We start from the raw sequence: 24889 nt of genomic DNA, 5'->3' as shown, positions 1-24889 counted from the left end.
CTTCAAGGCAAACTAGTTATAATAAAACAGTCTAAGTCAAACACAGAATTATGTTCTGCAGTAACATATCATGTTCAAAGTCAAAAGAGCCCTCTTTTGTTATGCATTATTAACTTTAAGATACTGTTTAGTGTGACTGGGATCATTGGAGTCATATTTGCCCTTCTCTTTTGAACTAAATTATCCAGGTACATTGACAATTCCTGAACTTGTGAAGTGCAGAAATACAGGGCTTGAATTATACGACTAATAATGTAGCATACAATTTATTTTATAGCTGAGACCTAGATAGGAGAAAGAATTTTATACAGGTAAAGGGTTTTTAATTAAGCTTAAAGGAATTATGGTTCATAACAGAACCAGAAAAAGTCCTTCAAATCCTGTTCCTTGTTTACATTAGCTCACATGGTAGATGATCATAGATGGTTATGATAATCACAGCAGAATTCCAATTAAATTCCTTTATAACAGCATAACCCCTCACTAATACCCCTTAGTAACTTTAATTTAGATTAGACTGTAAAGCAATCATTAACTTAATCCATTCTCCCAGCCAAGATTCTCATAAGTGAGTGGCCAAACTTCCTGTCTTACCAAGGGAGGAGGAGATAGTGAAGATGTGACTGCCTTGTGATCATTTGATGCTTTCTTAATTATTGTATGATATACACTTTGTTTGCAATGATTGGGCTATTTCTTGAGTGTCTAATACATGAAACATTTCTTTTTTTCACATATATTTTTATTCTCCTGAATGACTTTTTGTAAAAGGCTGGGGTTTTTATTGTTGTTATCTCTCAATTCTTATTAATATTTAAATTTTTCCATTATTGCTAAAGCCTATAAATAGTTGTTTTTAACTATATTAGTTCTAGGCACAGACAGGGTGGAGCAGATGACCAAAACTTACAATGACATCGACATGGTTACACATCTCCTGGCAGAGGTAGGAATATCTTTTCTTTCTCCAGTACAAAAAGGTAAAACTTGAGGATCATTTGGAATCTATCAAATTTGCACATCAAATGGAAAATGTTGTACGTGCTCTGGGTTATTTTGTATAAGGTTGTTGCTACTGGAACAACTGACATTTCAAAGTAGAATGTTTCCTGAAGTTTATTATTGTAATGCTATAGAGGATTTTTAGTTAATTATTTATTTAATGGTGTTGGCTTGCCTCCTCTTCCTAGAAAAGCATTAATCTTCAAAAAAAAAAAATCATTTTAAAATAATGCCTGCTGTTACTTACCCTACAGCAGAGCTGCCCATTCAGAAAGCAGTATCATTATCATTGCAAATCAATACCTACAGTTTGGAGCATCTCCCCTTTTTTACTTTTAGTTTGGGCTATGATTTGAGCTCACTTTGTCTCTGGCATTTTTAATATGTATAGTCCCTTTGTACCTGTTTCAGTTGATCTTATGGAAGACAGTCTTTCTTTAACATGTCCTTCTCCCCTCTCCCCCCAGCTCTCCAGAATGATTTCTATGTATGCTACTTAGCGATTATTTAAAATGAGCCTTAAAAATGTGGAGATAATCCCTCCATTTTCATATGCCTATGGAGAGAAAGGATAGAAGCTTAATTTTATTTATATAATAATTACTGTAAGCAGATCATATACAAGGCAGTGAGATGTATATTGACAGTTTTCTATCCTACAGAATACAGTCTTCACCACTACCACACAGATGGAATTCCTATGCCCTTGCGAAGTATCACTATCTGCCCAGAAATAATAACTCTGGGTGGAAGCCTATTGCTTGACTTTTCTACAGACTTTCCTGCATCATTACCACCAGCTTCTTGAGACTTCTTTCTTCTCTATACTCTAGGCAGAATCCTGTGGCCTCAAAATTTCCAGTCTTTTATCTCCTGTTTTATTGCATATCATCATTCTTCAACCAGTTGACAACAGAGCTCTTGGCTGCACTTCCCTCTAAACTGCTGAATGCACATAAGCTTTGCCTGAAATGGAACTCTTTTTTTACATACCTACCTGATCCATATCTTAAAAACCTAATTCTGTATCATTACCGTGCTTGATACACAATTGTATTCAACAAATATTTGTTGAGCTTTTACTGTACAGACCCTATCCTCATTTTTAAAGACTATGTTGATTTTCCAATTGCCCAAAATTGTAAGTTTAAAGTTTGGGTTGCTAGACTCTTAATTTACTAGGATGATCAATAAATCTCACTTGATATCAAGAAAAGAGATGTCCTCTTGCATTTAGAACAGTGGTGTTCATCCATTTGACCAACGTTTTAAAGCACTACGTGTGTGCCAGACCCTGTGTTTATTCATTTTAATGAATGAATGAATCTTGATGCTTTCTAGGACATTGCTTTTGATTTTACCAAAACTGACCACAAAATTTCTGAACTGCCATTTAATCTTGTTTATACTCAAAGAAAAGGTGTATTTGGTATTTTAACAGAGGGATCGTGATCTGGAACTCGCTGCTCGAATTGGACAAGCTCTCTTAAAGCGGAACCATGTCTTATCTGAGCAGAATGAATCCCTGGAGGAGCAACTGGGACAAGCCTTTGATCAAGTAAGCCTTTGATCAAATGTCTGCAGTATGAAATAATTAGGTTTTATGAAATTGAAAATTTATTTTCCTAGGTGTCCCTGAAATGATGACAATAGATAAATAACACCAGTACTTGTTGACTTTGTTGGTGTCCATTAAACTAATCAGTAGAGAAATTAAATGTTAATTGTACAGAGGAGAGCTCACGTAACTACCTTGGTCAACTTAAAGTCTATATTTAAGTACCTGTAATACCTGTGGCACCCTGATTAGATATTAAAACTATCCATACCCTTTTGTGTAGACTTTGTGTGTGATCTTATCTGAAATTTATTTTTAAAAAATAGGTACCCAAATATGTTGGTATCTTTATTCAAAAACCAAACAAAGGAAGAAAGTAAAAAGAAACTTTGAAAATACATTTATTCTATAGCAATAAACGTTTGTAGTGAGAACTGATTTATTATTAACTTGAATGGTTACATTTCAAATTTTCTGTAACTTGTTATTTTTATCTGGTTTCGTTTGTATTTTATGAATGCATTATGGATGATAACATTTGAGCCTTTAGGTTGAAACTATTTGTTCCTAGAACTAAATCAGTACTCCTAGGAAGGCATACACAATGATATACATCTTAAAATTACAAGCCCTTATGATAAGAATTTGAAGTAGGGATCTATTCTGATACTTTGAAGGTTCTTCAGTTTTGTCATGTTTTCAACTATCAATGTATTATTATCTTAGGTGAATTTTTCTCCTATATTCCTGTCATATATATACAATAAGAAAATTAGCTTTTCTTCTCACCTAGGATAGAAAAAAAGGTGTACTGTTGAATTAATGCTCTAAAATTGTAACTTAGGAGGCATCTGGGGTTTGTTATTCTCTTTTTAGTACTTGTTGCGTTAGTCAGTGAAACCTAGCAGCTGATTTTGTGATTTTCTTTTATGATGAAAAATAATTGTTCCATGAGTTAGAAGCTGTATTGCTATAAATAATGCAAAATAAAGAACATGAAAATCAAGCATTTTATATGGACAGGTTAATCAGCTGCAGCATGAGCTATCCAAGAAAGATGAGTTACTTCGAATCGTCTCCATTGCTTCCGAAGAAAGTGAAACTGATTCCAGCTGTTCTACACCTCTTCGGTTCAATGAGTCCTTTAGCTTATCTCAAGGGTTGCTACAGTTGGAAATGCTGCAAGAAAAGCTCAAGGAACTGGAAGAAGAGAATATGGCTCTTCGATCCAAGGTACGTTCAACCTAATTGCCATTTTCCTTTACTTTAAAGGCTATAAAGTTCAAGTCCAGGTACTATTGAGGTGAAATATGGCATAAGTAAGGATTTGCTATTGGCATTCCAATTAGAGAGTCATGGACAAGGAGCTGTATTTGTCTTGCCTTCCATTGTTCTTAGATCCCACTGAAAAGTGGATAGTAGCAGGTTGACAGTACAATAGTGAAAGTCACAGGATAGAAAATGTATTTTGTGGAGTTTACACAAGTAACTAAGTAGTTACAACTGTGATAAGAACTATCTCAGAAAATCACAATATTCTGTGAACTTGTATAGTATGGGCATCAAGGAAGTCCTACTTAAGCAAGGATCATTTTAGCCAAGGCCAGGGATGAGCCAGGTAGAGATGTATGAACAGGTTGTTGGGTTTTTTCCTTTGTAAGTGATGAAATTTAGTCTTCAAATGAGAATTAAAGGTTTTTGTAGTTATTTCTATAAAATCACTAGAAGGTATTGTCACATACTGATTTTTTTCTTGAAGGCTTGTCACATAAAGACAGAAACTGTTACCTATGAAGAAAAGGAACAACAGCTTGTCAGCGACTGTGTTAAAGAACTTCGTGAGTATTAACATATTCTGTTTTGTACCTTTTGGACAATTCTTTGGTAGGGTATCTCCACCTCGGAAGTTAGATCACTGGTTTCAGTAGAAGCATCTCAAGAAACAATTTTAAATGGTTACTGAAAATTTTAGAATATCACATTGAGCCTACAGCCCTAAATAAGATACCATATGTATTTTTAAGAAATATATTTGTTTCAAATTGCAATTATCATTACAGACCTATGTTTCATAAGTAAGTTATAGCATGTTAGAGTGAAAGGAACCAAAGCTCTCATATTGTTGACGAGGAAATAGTCCTATAGAGGAAGATGATTTGCCAAAGTCAGAAAACTGATAAAGTGGCAGAGCCAGGGCTTAAATGATGGCATAAAACCTAACAATCAATGAGTATAAAGTACCAGTTATGTTTCTTTAAAGGAATATGTTTTAGTTTGAGCTAATGTTAACTAATTTTTTAAAACAAATCAGTTGGTAAAAGATTGGCTTCACTGCAGAAAGATAAATTTAATTTCTCCATAAATACAACAGTCGTCCCTTACCTGCAGTTTCACTTCTCATCGTTTCTGTTAACTGTGGCCAACTACAGTCTGAAAATATTAAATCAAACATTCCAGAAGTAAACAATTCATGAGTTTTAAATCGCAAACCATTCTGAGTAGCGTGATGAAATGTTGTGCCATCCTACTCCATACTTCCCAGGATATGAATCATCGGTTTGTCCAACATCTCCACGCAGTATATACTACCTGCCTTCAGTCACTTAGTAACCATCTCTTAGTAGCCGTCAGTTACCAGGTCAACTATCGCAATATTGCAGTGCTTGTGTTCAGGTAACCTTTATTATACTTAGTAATGGCACCAAAGTGTGCTGGTATGTTGTTATAATTATTTTATTATTAGTTATTAATCTCTTACTGTGCCTAATTTATAAATTAAGCTTTATCACCAGTATTTATTTGTAGGAAAACACATAATATATACAGTATAGAGTTCAGTACATGGTTACAAGTATCCACTGCAGGTCATGGAATGTATCCTCCACAGATAAGAGGGGACTACTGTATATAGCCTTTTACGTTGAAAGCAAGATATGAAAATATCACATCAATTCATTTGGGCTATGGGCTTCAAAATGTGATATCTTAGAATAGCAGAATACTAGAGAACCAGAAGGAATGTAAATTGAATTTTCTCCTCCACCATGAATCCATTACCCACCTTTTACACTTTAAAATACAGGAAATGACTTGCCCAAGAGCTCTCAGATCCAGATCTCCTGCCTATGTATCGCCATCCTTTGAAATATTAGAGGCTGTCTGTCAATTTTACAATAGCTTTACATGACACTGAGAAGTAGCTTTTCTGCTTGTATTTACATATCAAATTTTTCATATGAAATAGAGAGTGAATAAATTCCTAGTGGAATTCTAAAGGCTCTATTTTTGTGTTCGTAAGAAGGCCAGGCTATAAGAATTGCTCTAGAGGCTTTACTCAGTTTGCCACGTATCCCTGAAAGGGGTATGCCAGAAAGTCTGTCTCCTACAGAAGCATTTCCATAGCTTTATCACATTCTGTTATAGACTGTGACTGTTCCATTCTGGAAATGTTCCTTTGTTAGATTTGTTAAGATTAATTTTCATTGCTTGTGGGATTTTACGTCCCTAAAGAATTCTCAAAGAAATTAATGAGATTATCTCTTTGCACTTGCCCTCCTTTCAGCCTTCTTTCCTTCATAAAGAAAAAGATTGAGCAAATATCGTTTTCATAAAGAAAACGATTGAAGCAAAACCTTTAGCCTGCTTGCCTTTATAAGTCATCTCTCTTTTTAGCTTCATTGTCTCCTATTCTATTCCCAGCATTTGCCTATTTCAGAAGAACTTTTATTTTTCTCTATTGGTTTCTCTGGATTTTTTTTTTTTATGTTAAAAATCTATTCACGACAGTCCAGTGCTTGTTATAAAACAAGATTTAGCTCACAAGTCGTAGTTTGCCAACTCCTTCTCTACATTTATATTAATTAAAAAAAATTTTTTTGCTCCCAAGGTGAAACAAATGCTCAGATGTCCAGAATGACTGAAGAATTGTCAGGGAAGAGTGATGAGCTGATTCGATACCAAGAAGAGATTTCCTCTCTTTTGTCACAGATTGTAGACCTTCAGCATAAACTTAAAGAAGTAGGTTTCATTCATTCAACAGATATTTGTTAAGCACTGACATAGTATCTTGCACCATGCTAAGTGCTAGATACAATAAACAAAATAAACATTGTCCCTGCCCTTTTAAAATGCCCTAATCTGATTGCTGTTTTAATCATCTTTATGTCATATAATATATCATGAATAAGTACTTCCAAGTCACTTTCTCTTTGTAAAATGGGGCTAGTGCTTCCTTAGAAAGCGGTATAAATTATTGACTCATGCCCATTGTCCTCTGAACACCTTGATAGATTTTGTATTCGAATGCCCATCTTATTTAGCATTTGAAAGGTTAGCTTTTTATGGGCTTTAAGATGATACCCCAGAGAGAAATTCTTCACATGTCTTTATAAGAAAGAGAATAGCTATATTTTACTTGGAAAGGCTTCACATGTCTTTTTTAATATGTTGTTAGCATGTGATTGAGAAGGAAGAACTAAAACTTCACCTGCAAGCTTCCAAAGATGCCCAACGGCAACTGACAATGGAGGTAATGAAATCTTTATCTTGTGTAATTCAGGAGGGGAAAGAGTGACTAGTTTCTTTCATCTTGATGAATAAGAATTATTAAAGGAGAATTACCAGATTTAAAAAGCAACAACAAAAGGTTAAGATGATATTATGAGATATAAGAAGTAAAGCATTTTGGCTGGGTGTGGTGGCTCACGCCTGTAATCCCAGCACTTTGGGAGGCCGAGGTGGGTGGATCACCTGAGGTCAGGAGTTCAAGACCAGCCTGGCCAACATGGTGAAACCCCATCACTACTAAAAATACAAAAATTAGCTGGGCATGGTGGCGGGCATCTGTAATCCCAGCTACCCAGGAGGCTGAGGCAGGAGAATCACTGGAACCCAGGAGGTAGAGATTGCAGTGGGCCCAGATGTGCCACTGCACTCCAGCCTGGGCAACAAAGCAAGACTTCGTCTCAAAAAAAAAAAAAAAAAAAAAAAAAAGAATAAAGCATTTTAAAAGTCCTGTCTCTAAAACTAGTAACGTGGTAACATCCTTCTTGATTAATAGGGAAAACTTCAACTTTATAAGATTCTTTAGGAGTATATCACTCTTTTACCAGTCGACCTAAACTAGCTCAACAGTTTTTAAAATAAGATAATTTCTAGTAGTAAATCTTTTTGCAGGTGTGTCAGGAGAAGAAGCAAAAAATCTCTTACTTTCTATCTACATAAAATTTTATTTATTAAATATAACTTAGTGATTCTTTAGCATGCATTAGTATCACCTGGGGCCAGGCACAGTAGCTCATGCCTGTAATCCCAGCACTTTGGGAGGCCAAGGTGGGAAGATGGCTTGAGCCCAGGAATTTGAGACCAGCCTGTACAACATAAGAAAACCTTCATCTCTAAAAACAATCAAAAACTTAGCTAGGTGTAGTGATGCACGCTAGGTGTAGTGGTCCCCGCTATTTGAGAGGCTGAGGTAGAAGGATCACTTAAGCCCAGAAGATTGAGGCTGTAGTGAGCCATAATCACACCACTGCACTCAACCCTGGGCAACAGAGTGATACCTTGTAGAAGGGAGGGGGAAAGAATCACCTGGGAGAGCAAGTTTTAAATGGCGATTTCCAGGCACCATCCCGAGAACTTCTACTTCAAGTGGTCTGGAGTGAGAGCCTAGAATCTGCATTTTTAATAAGCATCTTCAACTCTGGTGATTCTGATGAGCTGGGGCATATACTGTACTGGAAGAAATTTTACAGTTAAAATATACTCTGAAAATTATGTACTCTTTTATCAGATATGTATATCTAGTTGTAAAGAAGGTTCTGAAACAAGGGGCGAAAAACTACTTGTTTAGGAGGATTGAGCACCCTGACATTGTATATAACACTTTGTAGGCTTTTGATCGTCACTTACAGACTTCAGAGTGATGTTGTTTAAAAAGATTAATATTATACTAAACCTAACTTGACTATAGCTGTTATACTTCCTCCATTAAGTGTATGAAGCATTCAATATTAAATTGACAGTTCTGGTAGTCTAGCTACATTTCAGACTTTCAGGAAGTCACATTCGTGTATAATTTTGGCCAAGACACCCCTCCCTAATTCTGGTAGCTCAATATATATATACTCTTCTTGCTTAGTTTGTTTTAGTCTTTGTATTGAAATGATATTCATAAAGTTAGCTAGCCCTCTGGATAAAATTAATACTTATCACAAAAGTTTTCGGGGTTTTTTTTCCCTAATGTTGTTTTGGGAAGGCAATAAAGTACACTACCATCCTTTCTTTTAGCTGCACGAGTTACAAGACAGGAATATGGAGTGTCTAGGAATGTTACATGAATCCCAAGAAGAAATAAAGGAACTTCGTAGTAGATCTGGCCCTACTGCTCATCTCTACTTCTCCCAATCATATGGAGCTTTTACTGGGGTAAGCAACTAAGAAAGATGGTATGTATTTAAAGAAATTTGTTTAAGATTAATTTGTCCTAAAAGTTGTATGGTTTATGATGGTATAAAGCATCCTGAGGAGATTATATGATTTTTCCTTGTTTCTGGACTCCAATTATTGATTTAGGCCCTAATTTGTATATTGACATCTTCCTTAATACTCTTATTTATTCCAACAGGTGACTTTCCAGATATATTGTATCAATAATACATAAGATGAGCCCTAAGGAAATTCAGTTTAGGACTGTGTACCATAGAACTAGTTAAACTCGTGTCATCCTACCCTAGGCCCACGATCTGCCACTTACTTAAATGGTGCTTTGAATATCTAAAACCTCTTTCAATAAATCTTGAGTCTCCTGATATTTTTAACTTGTTAGAATGTAAGCTTCATGAGAACAAGATTCATCTTTGTTTGATTCATTTATAAATGGTATTTTTTGGATTAAAAAATTAATAAAAACTTCTGAATTTATATTAGAATTTGTAGTGTTGGTTCAAAGAGTTGTTTTAACAATCTGATACTTAAACTTCTGTGCAATCCTGTGAACTTTTTTAAAAGACTGAAACTATACATTTTAGTAGATTTTCTTAAAAATAGGGAGACATAATTTTGTTTTTTACGTTTGAAATAATTTTAAACTTAGAATAAAGTTCCAAGAATAGTATAAAGAACTTTTGTATATCCCTCACATCGATTCTTCAGTTTTTAACATATTATTGCTTTTGCCATATCATTCAATCTCTCTTCCTCTTTCTTTTCCCCCTGGGCTATTTTAACAGTAAGTTGCTGATATACCTTATTACCCCATAGTACTTAAGTGTGTATTTACTAAAAACAAGGACATTTGGACACTCTTAAGGTCACTGTCCTACATAAACACACTACAACCATCAGCATCAGGAAGTTGAAGTTTATGCAGTATTATTATCTAATCCACAGAGCCCATTCAAATTTTTCCAGTTGTCTCACTAATGTCCTTCAAAGAATACATTGAATTTTGTTGTTTCCATCTGGGACAGTTCTTCTGTCTTTATTTCTCTTTTATGACTTTTGTAGGATGTCCTCAGTTTAGGATTGTCTGATGCATCCTCATGATTAGATTCTGGTAATGCATTCTTGGCAGAAATCATGCCATATTCTCAGAGCATGGTTTCAAGAGGTGCATAATGTCTGTTTAGCCCATTGCAGGTGGTATTAATTAACTTTGATCTCTTGGTTAAGGTAATCTGCTGGTTTTTTCGACTGTAAAGTTAATGGTAATTAACAGTTAATTAAATTAACACTACTAATTCACCATGTAGTGATGAAAATCGGCAGATACTACCCCAACCAAGTGATCAAAGTAAACATTTTATGAGAGATACTTTGAGACTAAGTATCCTGTTCCTCATCAAACTATTACCCACTAGTTTTAGCACCCATTGATGGTTCTTATCTGGCAGAGTTATTACAGTGATGACTGCCAAATGGTGATTTTCAAATTTCATCATTTTTCAACATTTATTAATTGGCATTTTTCTTTTGTAAGTTAGTGCATTTCTGTCTCATTTATTTGTTCATTTGTTCACTTAGGTATGTCATAGACTCATGGATTTCTATTTTATTCAATAGATTACAAGCCATGATTATTATTATCTATTTTGATATTCAGATTGTCCTAGATATGATCAGTAGGATCTCCTTTAAGCTCGTCTTGTACTTTTTGTCCCAGCCCTGGAATCAGCCATTTCTCCAAAGAGCTCTGGTTACTTTTATTGAAGAATTGTATTTCGAATCCAAGATCTGGGTGCTAGGTGTGCCCATTGATTGCTACTAGAGTATTGTGGCTTCTAGGCCCTCTCAGCAGGTAGGACTAGGAAATATATGTATTTCATACCTATACCTATACTATATATGTATATATGTATGTTTTCATCCATATATATATATATAAAATCATGAGTTCACACCATTGCCTCCAATTCCAGTCATCCTCAGCTCAGCCCCACTGAGCATGTCACCCATATTAGTTGAGTCCTCATCCCTGACCAGAGGAAGAGGAAGCTTGCTTTTTTTTTTTTAGTGATTTTTAATATTATAAAAGCTATGCATGTTTATTATAGAAAAGTTGGAAATTACAGAAAAGCAAAAAGCAATTGTTAAATACCATTAAATCCCACCCTCTACAGAATCACTGTCAACACTAGATTTAGTCCTCATCCCTGACTAGGGGGAAGAGGAAGCTTGCTTGTTCTTTTTTTTAAGTGATTTTTTAATATTATAAAAGCTATACATTTTTTTGTTGGTATTTTTGTTTTTACTTTTCTTTTTTTTTTTTTGAGATGGAGTCTCTGTCACCCAGACTGGAGTGCAGTGGTGCGATCTCAGCTCACTGAAAGCTCCACCTCCTGGGTTCACGCCATTCTCCTGCCTCAGCCTCCCGAGTAGCTGGGACTACAGGTGCCCGCCAGCACACCCGGCTAATTTTTTTTTTTTTTTTTTTTTTTTTTAGTAGAGACAGGGTTTCACCATGTTAGCCAGGATGGTCTCGATCTCCTGACCTCATGATCCACCCATCTCGGCCTCCCAAAGTGCTGGGATTACAGGTGTGAGCCACCGCGCCTGGCCAGCTATACATGATTATTATAGAAAAGCCAGAAATTACAGAAAAGCAAAAAAAAAAAAATTGTTAAATACCATTAAATCTCACCCTCCACAGAATCACTGTCAACACTGGGTCTATGGCCTTTCAGAACTTTTGTTTTTGTGTGTCTGCACATATATTTTCTATTTATCATATTAGCTTTTTCCACTACTTTCCTATTTGAAAAAATTATGAAAACGTAGTTGGTTCTTATTTAAAAGTTATATTTCCAGAATTTCTTTTTTCCCCTGAATGTTAGCCTTGACTATTTCCTTGTATTTTATTATAACACCAAAAGTATAGGGTTGTAGAGACTCTGTTAATTTAAGGGCAACAATCACTTTAGAAATCTCAAACTCTTTTTCTTAGGAATCTTTGGCAGCTGAGATTGAGGGGACTATGCGTAAAAAGCTGAGTTTGGATGAGGAATCTTCTCTCTTTAAACAAAAGTAAGTACAGATCACATGTGTTGTTAATCATTGGAATACAAATTAAAAAGAAGCCACAATCCAAAGTGGCAAGTATTATGAGATTCAGTAGTAATTTGCTTACTATTCAGTGTTTTCCTCACAGTGTCCTTTTTTTGTGAGAGAGTTCTCTTGTTTGAAAGCTTATTTTCTGATTATTTCTCCTAAATAGCTCCTCAGGGTGGCTTTATTTCTGATGGACTGCACATACACGTCTCTTCTCTAGATGCTTTAGTGTCTAGCAACGATAATAATGAACACTTCCTTTTTTGACAGAGCCCAACAGAAGCGGGTATTTGACACCGTCAGGATTGCCAATGACACACGGGGCCGCTCTATCTCATTCCCAGCTCTGTTACCCATTCCAGGCTCCAACCGTTCAAGTGTCATCATGACAGCAAAACCTTTTGAGTCTGGTCTTCAGCAAACAGAGGACAAATCACTCCTGAACCAGGGGAGCAGCTCAGAGGAGGTTGCAGGGTAGGAATCCGATGATAACAGTGATTCTGCATTTCTTTTCACATTGCCGCACCAGATTCATATACACGCATTCCAGCATTACTCTACTATCCCAAGAAGGTTCTGAAACTGTGAGTTTCCCTTCACTTATGATGCCTTGTATCATTATTCATGAGACAGATCATGCCAAAGTCAAATTTTTTTGAATCTATTTGGTCACTAGCATGAATACATCGGATGACACCTTCTCATAATCCGTGCTCATAATCTCAACCACTTTGGTGATTTTTAGGATAAATGTAAGTTTGAATACATCTTGAGGACCATCGAGGTGCTGTCGATTTTCTGTTTATTTAAACTTGATTTTTTTTCATTCTTTTTATTAATTCAGTATGTTGAATTCTATATAACTAGAAGGTAAACAACTTTACTGAAAAGTGAGCTGAAAGCTTTGAAAGATAGATGTTTGGCACCAAAGGGAAATGTTTCCTAACATAAAAATTCATCACACTAGGTTTCAGTTGCATTGCCTGGTCTGTCCTGGGCAGTGTTCTGCACCCACAGTAGCTTTGTGTCCTACCGCCTCACTGTTACGCAATTATCTTAGGAGAAGATCTGAAACATGTTTATGTGGATTTACCCCAGTATCCCAAAGTACCCACAACTTAGCTTGCTACTCTTCCATTTGATATCAATTATAAGGTAGCTTCCAGTTTCAAAAGTGTTGAAGTCAAAAAATGGGCATCAGAGAACCATAAAAATGTAGTATTATATACAAATTTTGTTATTTTCTTTTAAATGTTCTGCAGTGTTGATGGGTGATTCTGTGGCCCAAAGCAAATTTTTTTCATATTTTAATATTTTTTAAATTATTATGTTTTGTAACTGATAGTATGCCTTAGTTTAATCGGTAGCGTTTTTTTCCTTCTTCATGATACATAAAATAATGGTACCTCTTGCAATCTATGATACAGATTCAGCAAAATATAATATTTACTTTTGTGACCACCTAATATGAATTTATAGGTGGTTGAATGTGTAGTTTCATAAATTAAATGAAATATAAAATTCAGAAAACACAGAATATCAATGAAGTATTATCTTGCCTTTCAAGTCATTTGAAATGATCTGTAAAAATGATATATAGTGTTGTTGGTGATTTTGGTTTGTTGTTATTACTTCTATATTCCAGGTATCTAGGAAAATACCATGTTTTTAATATCAGCCTCTTGAATGCTTACCATTATAGAAAGGAGAGGTCTGGATCATGCTGATGATCCTCAAGATCTAATCAGTGAACGCGATTTTCCTATAGGAGCTCCCAGAAGATGGGCCAACCAGGACCCTCTGGAGATAGTGATTTGGCTACAGCACTGCATCGCCTTAGCTTGCGTCGACAGAACTATTTAAGTGAGAAGCAGTTCTTTGCTGAAGAATGGCAGCGGAAGATCCAGGTTCTGGCGGACCAGAAGGAAGGGGTTAGTGGCTGTGTCACCCCGACAGAGAGCCTTCCCTCTCTCTGCACCAACCAGTCAGAGATCACAGACCTCAGCAGTGCCAGTTGCCTTCGAGGTTTTATGCCAGAAAAATTACAAATTGTCAAGCCCCTTGAAGGTAATAAATCAGTAAGGGCCCTTACTAAGCCACGTGACTTACTGGAAGTTCCTTTCCCTGGAATTGAGATTTGTGTCTTAATTATAGGAACATTATGTGCAGATGATCTTTTTTATCCCTTAATCTTGCTGTTTGGGTGGCAAGACTGTAGTACTTTGTGGAAAATTAATGAATGAAGAAAGTTGCATTCTCTGAATCATCAGCCAGCAGTTCTCTTCTGATGTTTTTTAATATAAACGTGAGCAGGGAGGAGGAGTAATCTTTTTCTGTCCTTTGCTAAGGAATATCATTGACAGCAGTTTCCATGGTTAGATGAATAAGATGATAAATGATAATGGTCTAGAGATAATAATTCATCTCCACCTTCCTTTTCAAAAGATTTCAAAAAAATTATACTTTTACCCAAAAGTATAATTGACTTAGAGGTGTGTGTGTACCTGTATTTTTCCTTTTATCAGTTCAGTTTCTATTCTCTCCTAAGAAAGAACTTGAATTCAAAATAAATTCCTTCATTTTCTGGAATAATGACAATCATTGAATGATTCTCTGATATTATCCTAGAAGAGTTCTGCATTAAATAAAATTTTGAGTATGTAACTTACAAAGACCCCTCAAACTCAAAGATTTTATAACTTAGTTGTATTCATTAATGATCAGTGCAGATATTTGTCGGAGTTGCCATTTTTAGGATGAAATGACTACAGTGACATAATTAGGCATTGCATCTGGTGCAATTACTTGGGATGATCATTCACCAGGGTTCTGTAGCCTGGAACCAGTAGAACATATCCTCCTTTTCATTATCTTCTTCATTTTCCTGTTCTCCCTGGGAGCCTGGCTTTTGACTTTCAACTGCATAGGCATAGTTCCAGGCCAGAGAAGTATTGACTTTTTTGTCACCTGGGAAAATACAGCCCACCTCTTAGGCACGTATGTTCCATCACTGCCTCAGCAGCTAAGCTCCTTTCCTATTAAGGGTGTCTCCTTGGGGTTTTTTCACCACTTTAGGTGTCCTTCTCAAAGTTAACTATTAAAACAGATAATTACTCATACCTTCAACATCTTGTCATCTTCCACTGAAAACTTCAATTTGCAGCTTTTACCAAATTAACACCAAATAAATAGTTTTATTGCTGTCATTATTGTTATTACACATATAATTTTAGCTTGTGTTTTAAGATTTGTGGGAAATGTAAAACATGCCTTTTCCCCCTCCTTCGTTTTGCATATTCAGGATCACAAACTCTGTATCACTGGCAGCAGCTTGCTCAACCAAACTTGGGAACCATCCTTGATCCACGACCAGGTGTCATTACTAAAGGCTTTACCCAGTTGCCTAGGGATACCATTTATCACATCTCAGATTTAGAAGAGGATGAAGAAGAGGGTATTACTTTTCAGGTTCAGCAACCTCTTGAAGTGGAAGAGAAACTTTCAACATCCAAGCCAGTAATGGGTATCTTCCTGCCACCCATTACTTCAGCAGGTGGACCAGTTACAGGTGAGAAGAGTGTCTGGTTGAATATGGTATAATAACCAGAAGTACTTTGCATTCTGACTTATTAGACAGTCAGCTGGCTACCTCTGCTTACTGGAGGGTACTTAATCTTGGATATCAGATAATGAAAATCTATAGCATTAGTGGCATTCCTAATTCTCTCCACTTTATCTTAGCCAGCCTGCATTAGTAGATTGGGTAGAGAGCTGGATTAATTCAAGTCAGTGGTTCACAAACCTTTTGGGCTTAGGAACTATTTATACTCTTAAAAATCATTGAGAATTCCAGAGAGCCTATCTGTGCAGGTTATATCTATTGACATTTAATATATCATAAATCAAAACTGAGAAACTATAAAAATATGTATTAACTCATTTAAAATAATTGTGTTACACAAATATGTTTTATGAAAAATAGCTTTTTTTTTACATAGTGAGAAAAACAGTTGTGCAAGTCTCTAATTTTTGACTTAATACAAAATAGCTTTATTCTCATTATCAGCGTCTGCCTTCAGTCTGTTGCAATATGTTGTTTCGGTTGAACAATATGAAGGAAATGCAGCCAGGCACAAACATGCAGTTGGAAAAGGAAAGAGTGTTTTAATAGTCTTTTCAGATATTTGTAGCTATTTTTTGATATTACACTAAAACTAGGTAAGTAGTAGTTTCTTGAACATTTGTAGAAATGTGAGATCTGAAACCCTAACAATGAACTTTTCATTACTTTGTTAACATTAAAATGCATTGGTCAGGCTGGGTGTGGTAGCTCACACCTGTAATCCCAGCACTTTGGGAGATCGAGGTGGACAATCACCTGAGGTCAGGAGTTTGAGACCAGCCTGGCCAACATGGTGAAACCCTGTCTCTACTAAAAAAATAAAAATAAAAATAAAAATAAAATAAAATGCATTGGTTGTATCCTACATTTTGAATGTATCTTTGAGCCGTGCTTGATTTTTAAGATCATGCGTTGATCATTTAGAAAATGTTGATTGGTTCATGGAGTTATGCAGATTTTCCAAATATTGGCACATTTTATTACATAAAAATATTAAAATCATATTAATATCACCACCTACTTATCAGAAAAGTCTTCAAGGATGTTCAAGCTTTCAGTAGTGGATACAGGTTTTCCAAAACTAACTTTTTCTTGAAAGCTTATATTTTGTTAGCTGTTTTTCTTGAAGGACAGGCTCACTTCATTCATTTTTAACGTGTCTGTCTTACACCCAAGTCTGAATTACTATAGTTTGTCTGTTAGTTCTTTCAAGTAAAAATCGTATTCCATGAGAAAATTTCAAATCAGTTGCACAAGTGTTTTCCTCTAGATAACCACTGTATCTCAGTGTGCAGCAAGAGTGCTTAATACATCCTTCCCATTTCATCACACAGAACAGGAAAAAGACTCAAGGGCCAAGATTCAAAATTTAATAGATAATTTTTACTGCTACTTCAAGGACATTCTTAAGTGAATATGGCTTTTTAAAAAATACCAAGTGCATAACAAGAAGACTAGTACAACTTGGTGATATTGCCTTGTTTTGTGCTGAGAAGCCATCAGTTTTGCTTTCCATTGCTTTTGCACCAGCAGTGCAAATGTCAACCCAGTCAAAAAGAAAAGGCCTCTGTCTTAACATTACTATGAAAGTAGCTTTGACCTGTAGACTCCCACAGAATCTGCAGACCACACTTTGAGAACCACTAGAGTAGATAAATTTGGCTGAATCTTTTGGATACTGGATCTTGATGTTTTTAATGTATTTTTTCAGTTTTCTCATTTCTAATCTTTGTTTATGCCTTTTGCTTTACAGTTTTAAAGTATTGGGTTCACCTATATACTAACCAGTTGATCCTGGTACAGTCTTTATGTATATTTATTTCATTTCCAGATTTGGGGATTTTTAGTACAAAAGGTACTTGATAAATGCTATATTATTAATAAATAATGATGAGCATTTTACATTATTAATCTAGTCTTTCAATCTTGTATTTGCTCCCTAAAAATCTATTTCAGTTGCAACTGCCAACCCAGGAAAGTGCCTGTCATGCACAAACTCAACATTCACTTTCACCACCTGTAGAATATTACATCCCTCTGACATCACTCAGGTTACCCCCAGGTAAGAGTGCCTGGGAAATCTGGGGCCTCACTTCTTTCCTCAGCTATATTTTCATGAATTTCTTTTTAAAATTACCTTCATTTTAATTTCCAGAATGTTAATTAATGTTCTGTGATAATGTGTCTCAGAATATTTTCACATTGCATTTTCTCATTTGATTATCATAAAAGTAGGCAGGGCAAGTGAGTATGTATTGTGTAAAGTAAACTGAGGCATGGAAGATTGAGGTGACTGGTCCTAGGGCAGACAACTAATAAGTAACCCAGCTGGGGCTATATACCCAGAGTTAGCCAAACTGCAAGATTTACAGGGCCAGTCCTCTGCACAAGCTCACCTTCACTTCTGACAACACCTGGAAGTGCAGAGGGTTCCCAAAACCGCTTTCAGGTTCAGTAATTTGCTAGAAGATCTCACAGAACTCACAGCAAGTTGTTATACTTGTGGCTACTGTATTACAAGGAAAGAATACAGGTTAAAATTATCCAAAGGAAGAAAGGCATAGGGCAGAGTCTTGGAGGATTCTACACATGTCCTTAGGATTCATTACTCTCCTGGTATTGATATGTGACAGTACACACAGAATATTACCAACCAAGGAAGTTCACCCAAGTATTAGTGTTTACAGTCTGTCTGTACTGAGGCTTCATTGTGTAGGTATGATTGATTGAACTCAGTTCAACAGAGTTGAACTCAGCCTTCTGGCCAACTGATACCGCATGACTCAAAGGCCCTACCCTAAATCACATGGTTGGTCTTTTTGGCATGGCCATTCCTCACCCTAAGACTATTGGGTGTGGCCTGGCCCACCCTAAGATTTAGCGTGATCAGCCTCCACTCTAGCCAAAGACACTCCTATTAGTTGTGAGCGGAGGGCAAAGGCCAGACCTCTCTAGGCAAGGCCAAATTATTTACTACATAGGCTAGAACTTGAATATTGTAATATATAGTGCCTTATTAAGCCATATTGATGCCATTTCCGTCCTAACAATTCCCAAAAGGATCTAAGGTAGCTTTTAAAGATATGTAGAACATGTAACAGTGTACAGTTACTGATGTTTTTGTTGCCTGTTCCTTTATATTTACCAAGGATAACTACTATAATTAAGTGCATTAAATAATAATGTTAACTAGAAGTAGAAAAGAAAGATGTTGCAAAGGGGAATCAAGAGTAAGGATATAAAATGGGTAAAAGAATAAAGCTAGTGTGCAAATTGTACCATAAAGTCTTATGTTAGCCATGTTAGCTTGCTAAGGTTAGCCATGTATTTGAGTCTTAACTTTCTAGCTGCCAGTGTGGAGGGAAATAAGATTATGATTCACCATGTCTATAAAATAGAAACAAATGGGTTATTTAGGGAAGCATTTGGATGATATCCACTAAAGATCCCAATAAAGTCTGTAACAAAAAAAATATGCATTTTTTTCTACATTGTTCTTATAGTCATCAAGATAGCAAGTTTTACAAAATTGGTTCTTGAGGAGACTCTTAATACAGGTTGATGCCATTATATGAAGTGTACAATTTGGGTAAGGACAGGCAGTTCTAGAGTCTAGTAGAAATAGGGAGATTAGAGACTGGCAATACAATATATAGACTGTTCCGTATCAGAGGCTTTTAGTTGGACTGGTTTGACCAGGGAGTCAAACTTATTTGAATTTTGCTGTTTCTATACAAGTTGGTGCTTTAGAAAGTTTGTTAATTTTAAGCTTATATTTTGTTCATAATCTTTAAAATTTTTGATATCTTGATATTTAATATATTGAGTATTTTGTGTTGAAGTGAAAGTTGATCTATTAAATACTGGTAACATTTGTTTTGCGGGGAAATTGGCTAAAGAAGTACCATCTCTGTTTCATCACCGTTTCCTCAAGTACATGATTTGTTAGTTTTTCTTTTCGACTAAGCGTAGAATAAGAATTTTCTCATTTGATTATTATAAAAGTAGGCAAGGCAAGTATGTATTGTGTAAAGTAAACTGAGGCATGGAAGGTTGAGGTGACTGGTCCTAGGGCAGACAAGTAATAACCCAACTGGGGCTATATACCCAGAGTTAGCCAAACTGCAAGATTTACAGGGCCAGTCCTCTGCACAAGCTCACCTTCACTTCTATATATTCAATAGTATTACTAAATACTGAAGTAATATTGAAGAAGTATTACTGAATAGCTGTTGAAGCTATTAGTTATTTTTAATTTCCTAAAAACACATGTTTCAGGTCAAGGTTGAGAAAAATTCATTCTATGGATATTTTTATACTATTATTGTTTGAAATTAACATTTCTTGAGAAAATGAAATTTAACAATTAGAAGTTTATTATTTCTCAACGAAATAAAATTAAAAGATTAAAAAGAAAGAAACTTCTCCTAGAAGAGCTTTCATGTTTAATTGTGAAAGATTGTATTTTTTTAAAAGTTGGTAAACTGTTTACCCATGGATTATTGTCTCAGTGTATCTCACTTTATGGAATGGATATATGAATAAACATTCTAAAGGTTACTTTCCTTAATCTTCTAATTTCTTTGCCGTCTATCATAAAATTTAACTGTATTTCTACAGATGTACATTTTAGAGTTAAAATTTAACAATAAAGTTATCTAAGAGTACAGCAATACCTTTCATGTCCCACTGAAAAGAAATCTTTTAATAAGTTAATTACTAAGTTACAAATTACAAATAATTAATCGTTGAAGTATCATGTCAAAATTTTCCTTCCCCAGATCTGTTCCACAGCGTACAGTTACAGATGTGTTTGTTGCCTGTTACTTTATATTTACCAAGGATAACTACTATAATTTCTTTAAATGCCAGCTTGGAGCTTGCTTTTTATTCTTAAACACTGTCTCCCCCTTTTTTTTTTTTTTAAGCTCTGGGTTCCCTTCATTATCCTGTGGAAGTAGTGGTAGCAGTTCATCCAACACGGCTGTGAATTCTCCTGCCTTGTCCTATAGACTCAGCATTGGTGAGTCCATCACCAACCGACGAGATTCCACTACAACCTTCAGTAGCACCATGAGCTTGGCCAAACTTCTACAAGAGCGGGGCATCTCTGCCAAAGTGTACCACAGCCCAGTTTCAGAGAACCCCCTCCAGCCTCTCCCTAAATCCCTGGCTATCCCTTCCACACCACCAAATTCACCATCTCTCTCACCTTGCCCTTCTCCTTTACCCTTTGAGCCTCAAGTGCATCTCTCTGAAAATTTTTTGGCCTCTCGACCGGCTGAGACATTCCTCCAGGAGATGTATGGCTTGAGACCCTCCCGGAACCCTCCTGATGTTGGCCAGTTGAAGATGAACTTAGTGGACAGGCTGAAGAGACTGGGGATAGCCAGAGTGGTCAAGAACCCTGGTGCCCAAGAGAATGGAAGATGCCAGGAGGCAGAAATTGGTCTTCAAAAACCAGATTCTGCTGTTTATTTAAATTCAGGTAGCAGTTTATTAGGTGGACTAAGGAGGAATCAGAGTCTTCCAGTCATAATGAGTAGCTTTGCTGCCCCAGTTTGCACATCCTCACCCAAAATGGGTGTCCTGAAGGAGGACTGAGGTTCAGCAGTTAACTGACCTCTTATACAAGTTAGCACATGAAGGATAGATATGCACTGAAACATGTGGTCTGGTCTGACTTGAGAGAAAAGGAATGTTGCACAAGGGTTGTGAATGTGAAAGGGGGAATGGAGGAATGGAAATAAAATTGGGATGAGCCCTAATGGAGGAAGTCGGGCAAATTGAAAGTATAAATGAATGGGCCATGAGTGTTCAGAGGGAGAAAAGAAAGGTTTAATACACTCCTTCGGTTGAGTTTTCTTGTCTTGAACATAAAAAGTGAATACAAATAAATTCAGTAATACTAAAACATACAGAGATACTGAACTTGCTGGCACATTTACTTCTGGTAAGCATAAAGCAGAAAGAACCCAGGTTAGAAGGATGGGAAGAGAAAAGGAGCAGCTTTATTGCTTATAGAAAGCCGTTCTGAAGGGTTGGTGGGGTAAGCTCAGTCTATACTGAGACAACAGTGAGATGGCTTATATGTTTCCCCTGTTGATATCTGGTTAAATTATGTATCCATCAAATGGTATGCTCGCAGCATTAGCAAAATTAGGAGTTTCATCTTTTTCATTGAATCACAGGTGGAGACTCCTATTTTCCTTTCTGTTTTCAGGCCTTTGAGCCCCTGGGAGCCCAAATACCACTCAATTATTTTGTATTTATGATTAATAAAAGTTCATTTTTTAAATTTGTATTTTTATACAACCTCCAAAAAAAAAAACAACTGGGTAGAGGGTGGGAGGGATTTACTTTTAAGAAGCAAAATGTGAGTAAATTGGAACCAAGAAAACTTGTTTTTAGACTATTTCGTCTGAATAAGTACAGTAGCCAAGGAATACAAACATAATTGCATGTTTTCAAAAATTCCTTGGAGGCTGGAAGGGGTTAAGCCAGAAGTGCAATCAATAGGAATTAGGGAATGTTGTATATTTATATATGTAAACTTTTTTTGTAAGAAAAGTTGGTTACAACTAAACCAACTTTTTCCAAAGTGCGCTATGCATGTTTTTAATGAAAGATGACATGTATTTGCACAAAAATTCTCAGGCACATTAAATTATTGTAAACTGAAGTAAAACCCAGGTGCTTGCTTTGAGATTGTGTGTTTTTTTTTCCCTAATGTAAAATAAAACACATCTGCCTTCTTGATACTTATAGAATTAGAGAATACACTTTTTAATGGGGGAATCAAAGCTTTTTCTTTTTCTCTAAGGTTCTTTTTTTTTATTCAATCTGTATGAAATGGCAAAGTGAGGCTCTGGGGTTAGATTTCAGCATTCAGCATTTGACACAGGCTAAGAAATGGAAAGAAGTAGATCTGTTTTTTCTCAGCGTTACTGAGCAAAGTCTGCTTCTCATCAGATGACGTGGCTTTGTCTAGACAGCACGCGGTTCAGAAAGAAATGTCTTTATACAAAAGACATGATAGAGAAAAGATGAGAGAGGGGACTAATTATTTTGTTTATGAAAATGGCAAGTAAATTACTTGATCTTTTTGGTGCTTAATTTGCAAATGTTTTGTCCTTTGTCCTGACTTAAAGGCAGTTTTCTGAAGAACTCTTGACTCTTGCTCCTATGGTTCCCATAGGCACACCTATTCCCAGGCCAAGGAGAGTCCTTCCTCTACCCTTTTGAGGTGTCCCCGCCATCCCCCTACTTAGAGCTATGTGCTCAAAAAAGCCAACATGAATGCAGTGGTAAAAATGTGTTAGTTTCTTATACTTTTTAGAATCTCTTAATAAAATTTTTCTAAATAAATTCCACAAAAACAAAGAGTGAAGACGGTCTCTCCCTTTCGTTCCCCTTCACTCAGTTGTGCTGAGGTCAATAGAGTGTACACATTCAGAAAGGATTCAAGCAGGTTTATATGTGAATATAAGTGGCCCTGAATGGGGCAGGCATTAAATAGAAGAATCCCTGCTGTTTAAATTTCCCGCATATTCCAATTCACTTTTAAAAAATACCATTTGAATTTGTATTTCATAAAGTGACTCTGGGGTGCTTACTTTAGCCAATTCTTAAAATTTTTTATTTGTTCCCTAAGGAAGTAATTAATGTTTCTGTTGCCTGGACAGTTAAAGTTTCCAGGAAACATCAGGAAGTAGGAAACTGTAGGGCCAGAGAGTAGTACAACGTTAAATTGTCCGATTTATGTGTATTACATAAAGCTATGAATTGAACTAGATCTTGCCATGCTCTGTATTGAGTATAATTTGTATACTTTTTTATAATTAATGACTAAATGATCACTTTGGAGGCAGGATGGTTGGGGGTGTATTAGCAGCCAAATAAGCACATCTGATTAAAAAGAACCAGACTTAGATTTTTTGTAAGTACATTGTTGTTGATGTTCCACCAGAAACACCTTAATTGTATACTGTTGTGTAATGTCTCTAGAAAGGAATCCTGTCTTAAAACTGGGTTTTGCTGTTTTTTGAAGTTTCTACCTAAAATCATTTTTGGTATATCCTGATAATCTCTATAATACTAGAATTGTCTGCAAAATATAGTAAGAAGAATTGGAGCCTAATAGCTGGTTCCTCCCAATTTATCTATTATGTTTTGGTACTATTCACATTTTAGTTTTTTCTATGATAAAAATTGTGTGTGTACTTTCATGCCAGTATAGGAAACCTCAATCTTTTTTTTTTTTTCTCCTTTAAGAAGGTTTTCAGTGATTATACCTCAGGTATTTCTTCAGTGTCCTATTGTCTAGTAGGAGAAATATCTTCCTGAGCTCAGAATTAAAAGTTCTCCTAAATTATGAAGATCCCAAATCTTATATAAATAACCTTAGGCATGAGTCCTTAGGGAGAAGTTAATGACCATTGTTAAAGTACTTTTTTAGAAAATGTTGTGCTATATGTTCTTGATTTGGCATAAATGAATAGACTTTGGCAAGGGAGGAAATAAGTTAAAAGGCAGCTTACAAGAGCCTATTCCCTATAAAGGGTATAATTTTACACAGTACTCAAAGCTTGTTTTCTGACCATTTTAGTACAGAATTAGTACTTGGTGGTTACTAACATCAACTTGTGACATCTAGAACTAGGGCTGTTAGTGTTCAGTGGGCCACTTCTCTGATGTCAGATGCGTGCAGACCTGTACTCCACATGCAGTCCAACGGCAGTGCAGTGTGATAACTGAGCCGTCACATGGCAGAGGACATCCCCCTCAGAGTGGGCACAAGTGCCCTCTAGGGGAGCCAGGGGATACTGTTGTTCGATACCTGGGATTTGACTTTGTCAAACAGCTCTTTGTGCACCTATCTTTGTTTTGTCAAATGTAGATCAGTTAATAAACATGAGTAGCTTGAATTTTCATTTGTCTCCCTGTGTCTTTGTCCCAGCTGTTTGCACAGGTAATCCTGTACTAAATCTTTTCTGTTATGTTTTTGGTTAGAAAACAACCTCTACTTGTCAAACCAACACATACACAAGAAACCACTAATAGTAATAATAAACAGATCTTAATGTATTTTCCTAGATATTTTTTAAAATAGAATAGACAGTATCTATGTATACCATAATACTTCCTTAGCAAAAGTACAG

General features: G+C 36.0%; 1 protein-coding gene across 2 annotated transcripts in view; it reads left to right on the top strand.

Moving 5' to 3' along the window:
• TRAK2 (trafficking kinesin protein 2) overlaps positions 1–24661 on the top strand; it is a 75242-nt gene extending 50581 nt beyond the window's left edge. Inside the window, exons 4-16 of one of the 2 annotated variants that reach the window (XM_054479116.2) lie at positions 870–946; positions 2444–2560; positions 3584–3793; positions 4320–4398; positions 6447–6577; positions 7014–7088; positions 8849–8986; positions 12003–12082; positions 12377–12580; positions 13875–14173; positions 15408–15674; positions 17685–17790; positions 20657–24661. In XM_054479116.2, coding sequence (XP_054335091.1) covers positions 870–946; positions 2444–2560; positions 3584–3793; positions 4320–4398; positions 6447–6577; positions 7014–7088; positions 8849–8986; positions 12003–12082; positions 12377–12580; positions 13875–14173; positions 15408–15674; positions 17685–17790; positions 20657–21332 — 2459 coding nt within the window. In that variant the 3' untranslated portion in view covers positions 21333–24661. The remainder of the gene's footprint in view (positions 1–869; positions 947–2443; positions 2561–3583; positions 3794–4319; positions 4399–6446; positions 6578–7013; positions 7089–8848; positions 8987–12002; positions 12083–12376; positions 12581–13874; positions 14174–15407; positions 15675–17684; positions 17791–20656) is intronic. The other variant, XM_063648330.1, reaches the window with a different exon arrangement.
• The last annotated feature ends 228 nt before the right edge of the window (positions 24662–24889 follow it).

Source organism: Pongo pygmaeus, chromosome 11, assembly GCF_028885625.2.
Source record: "Pongo pygmaeus isolate AG05252 chromosome 11, NHGRI_mPonPyg2-v2.0_pri, whole genome shotgun sequence".
In the NCBI taxonomy this organism is placed as follows: Eukaryota; Metazoa; Chordata; class Mammalia; order Primates; family Hominidae; genus Pongo; species Pongo pygmaeus.
Note: the sequence above shows the minus strand (reverse complement) of the source record. Positions and strands in the feature narration are given on the sequence as shown.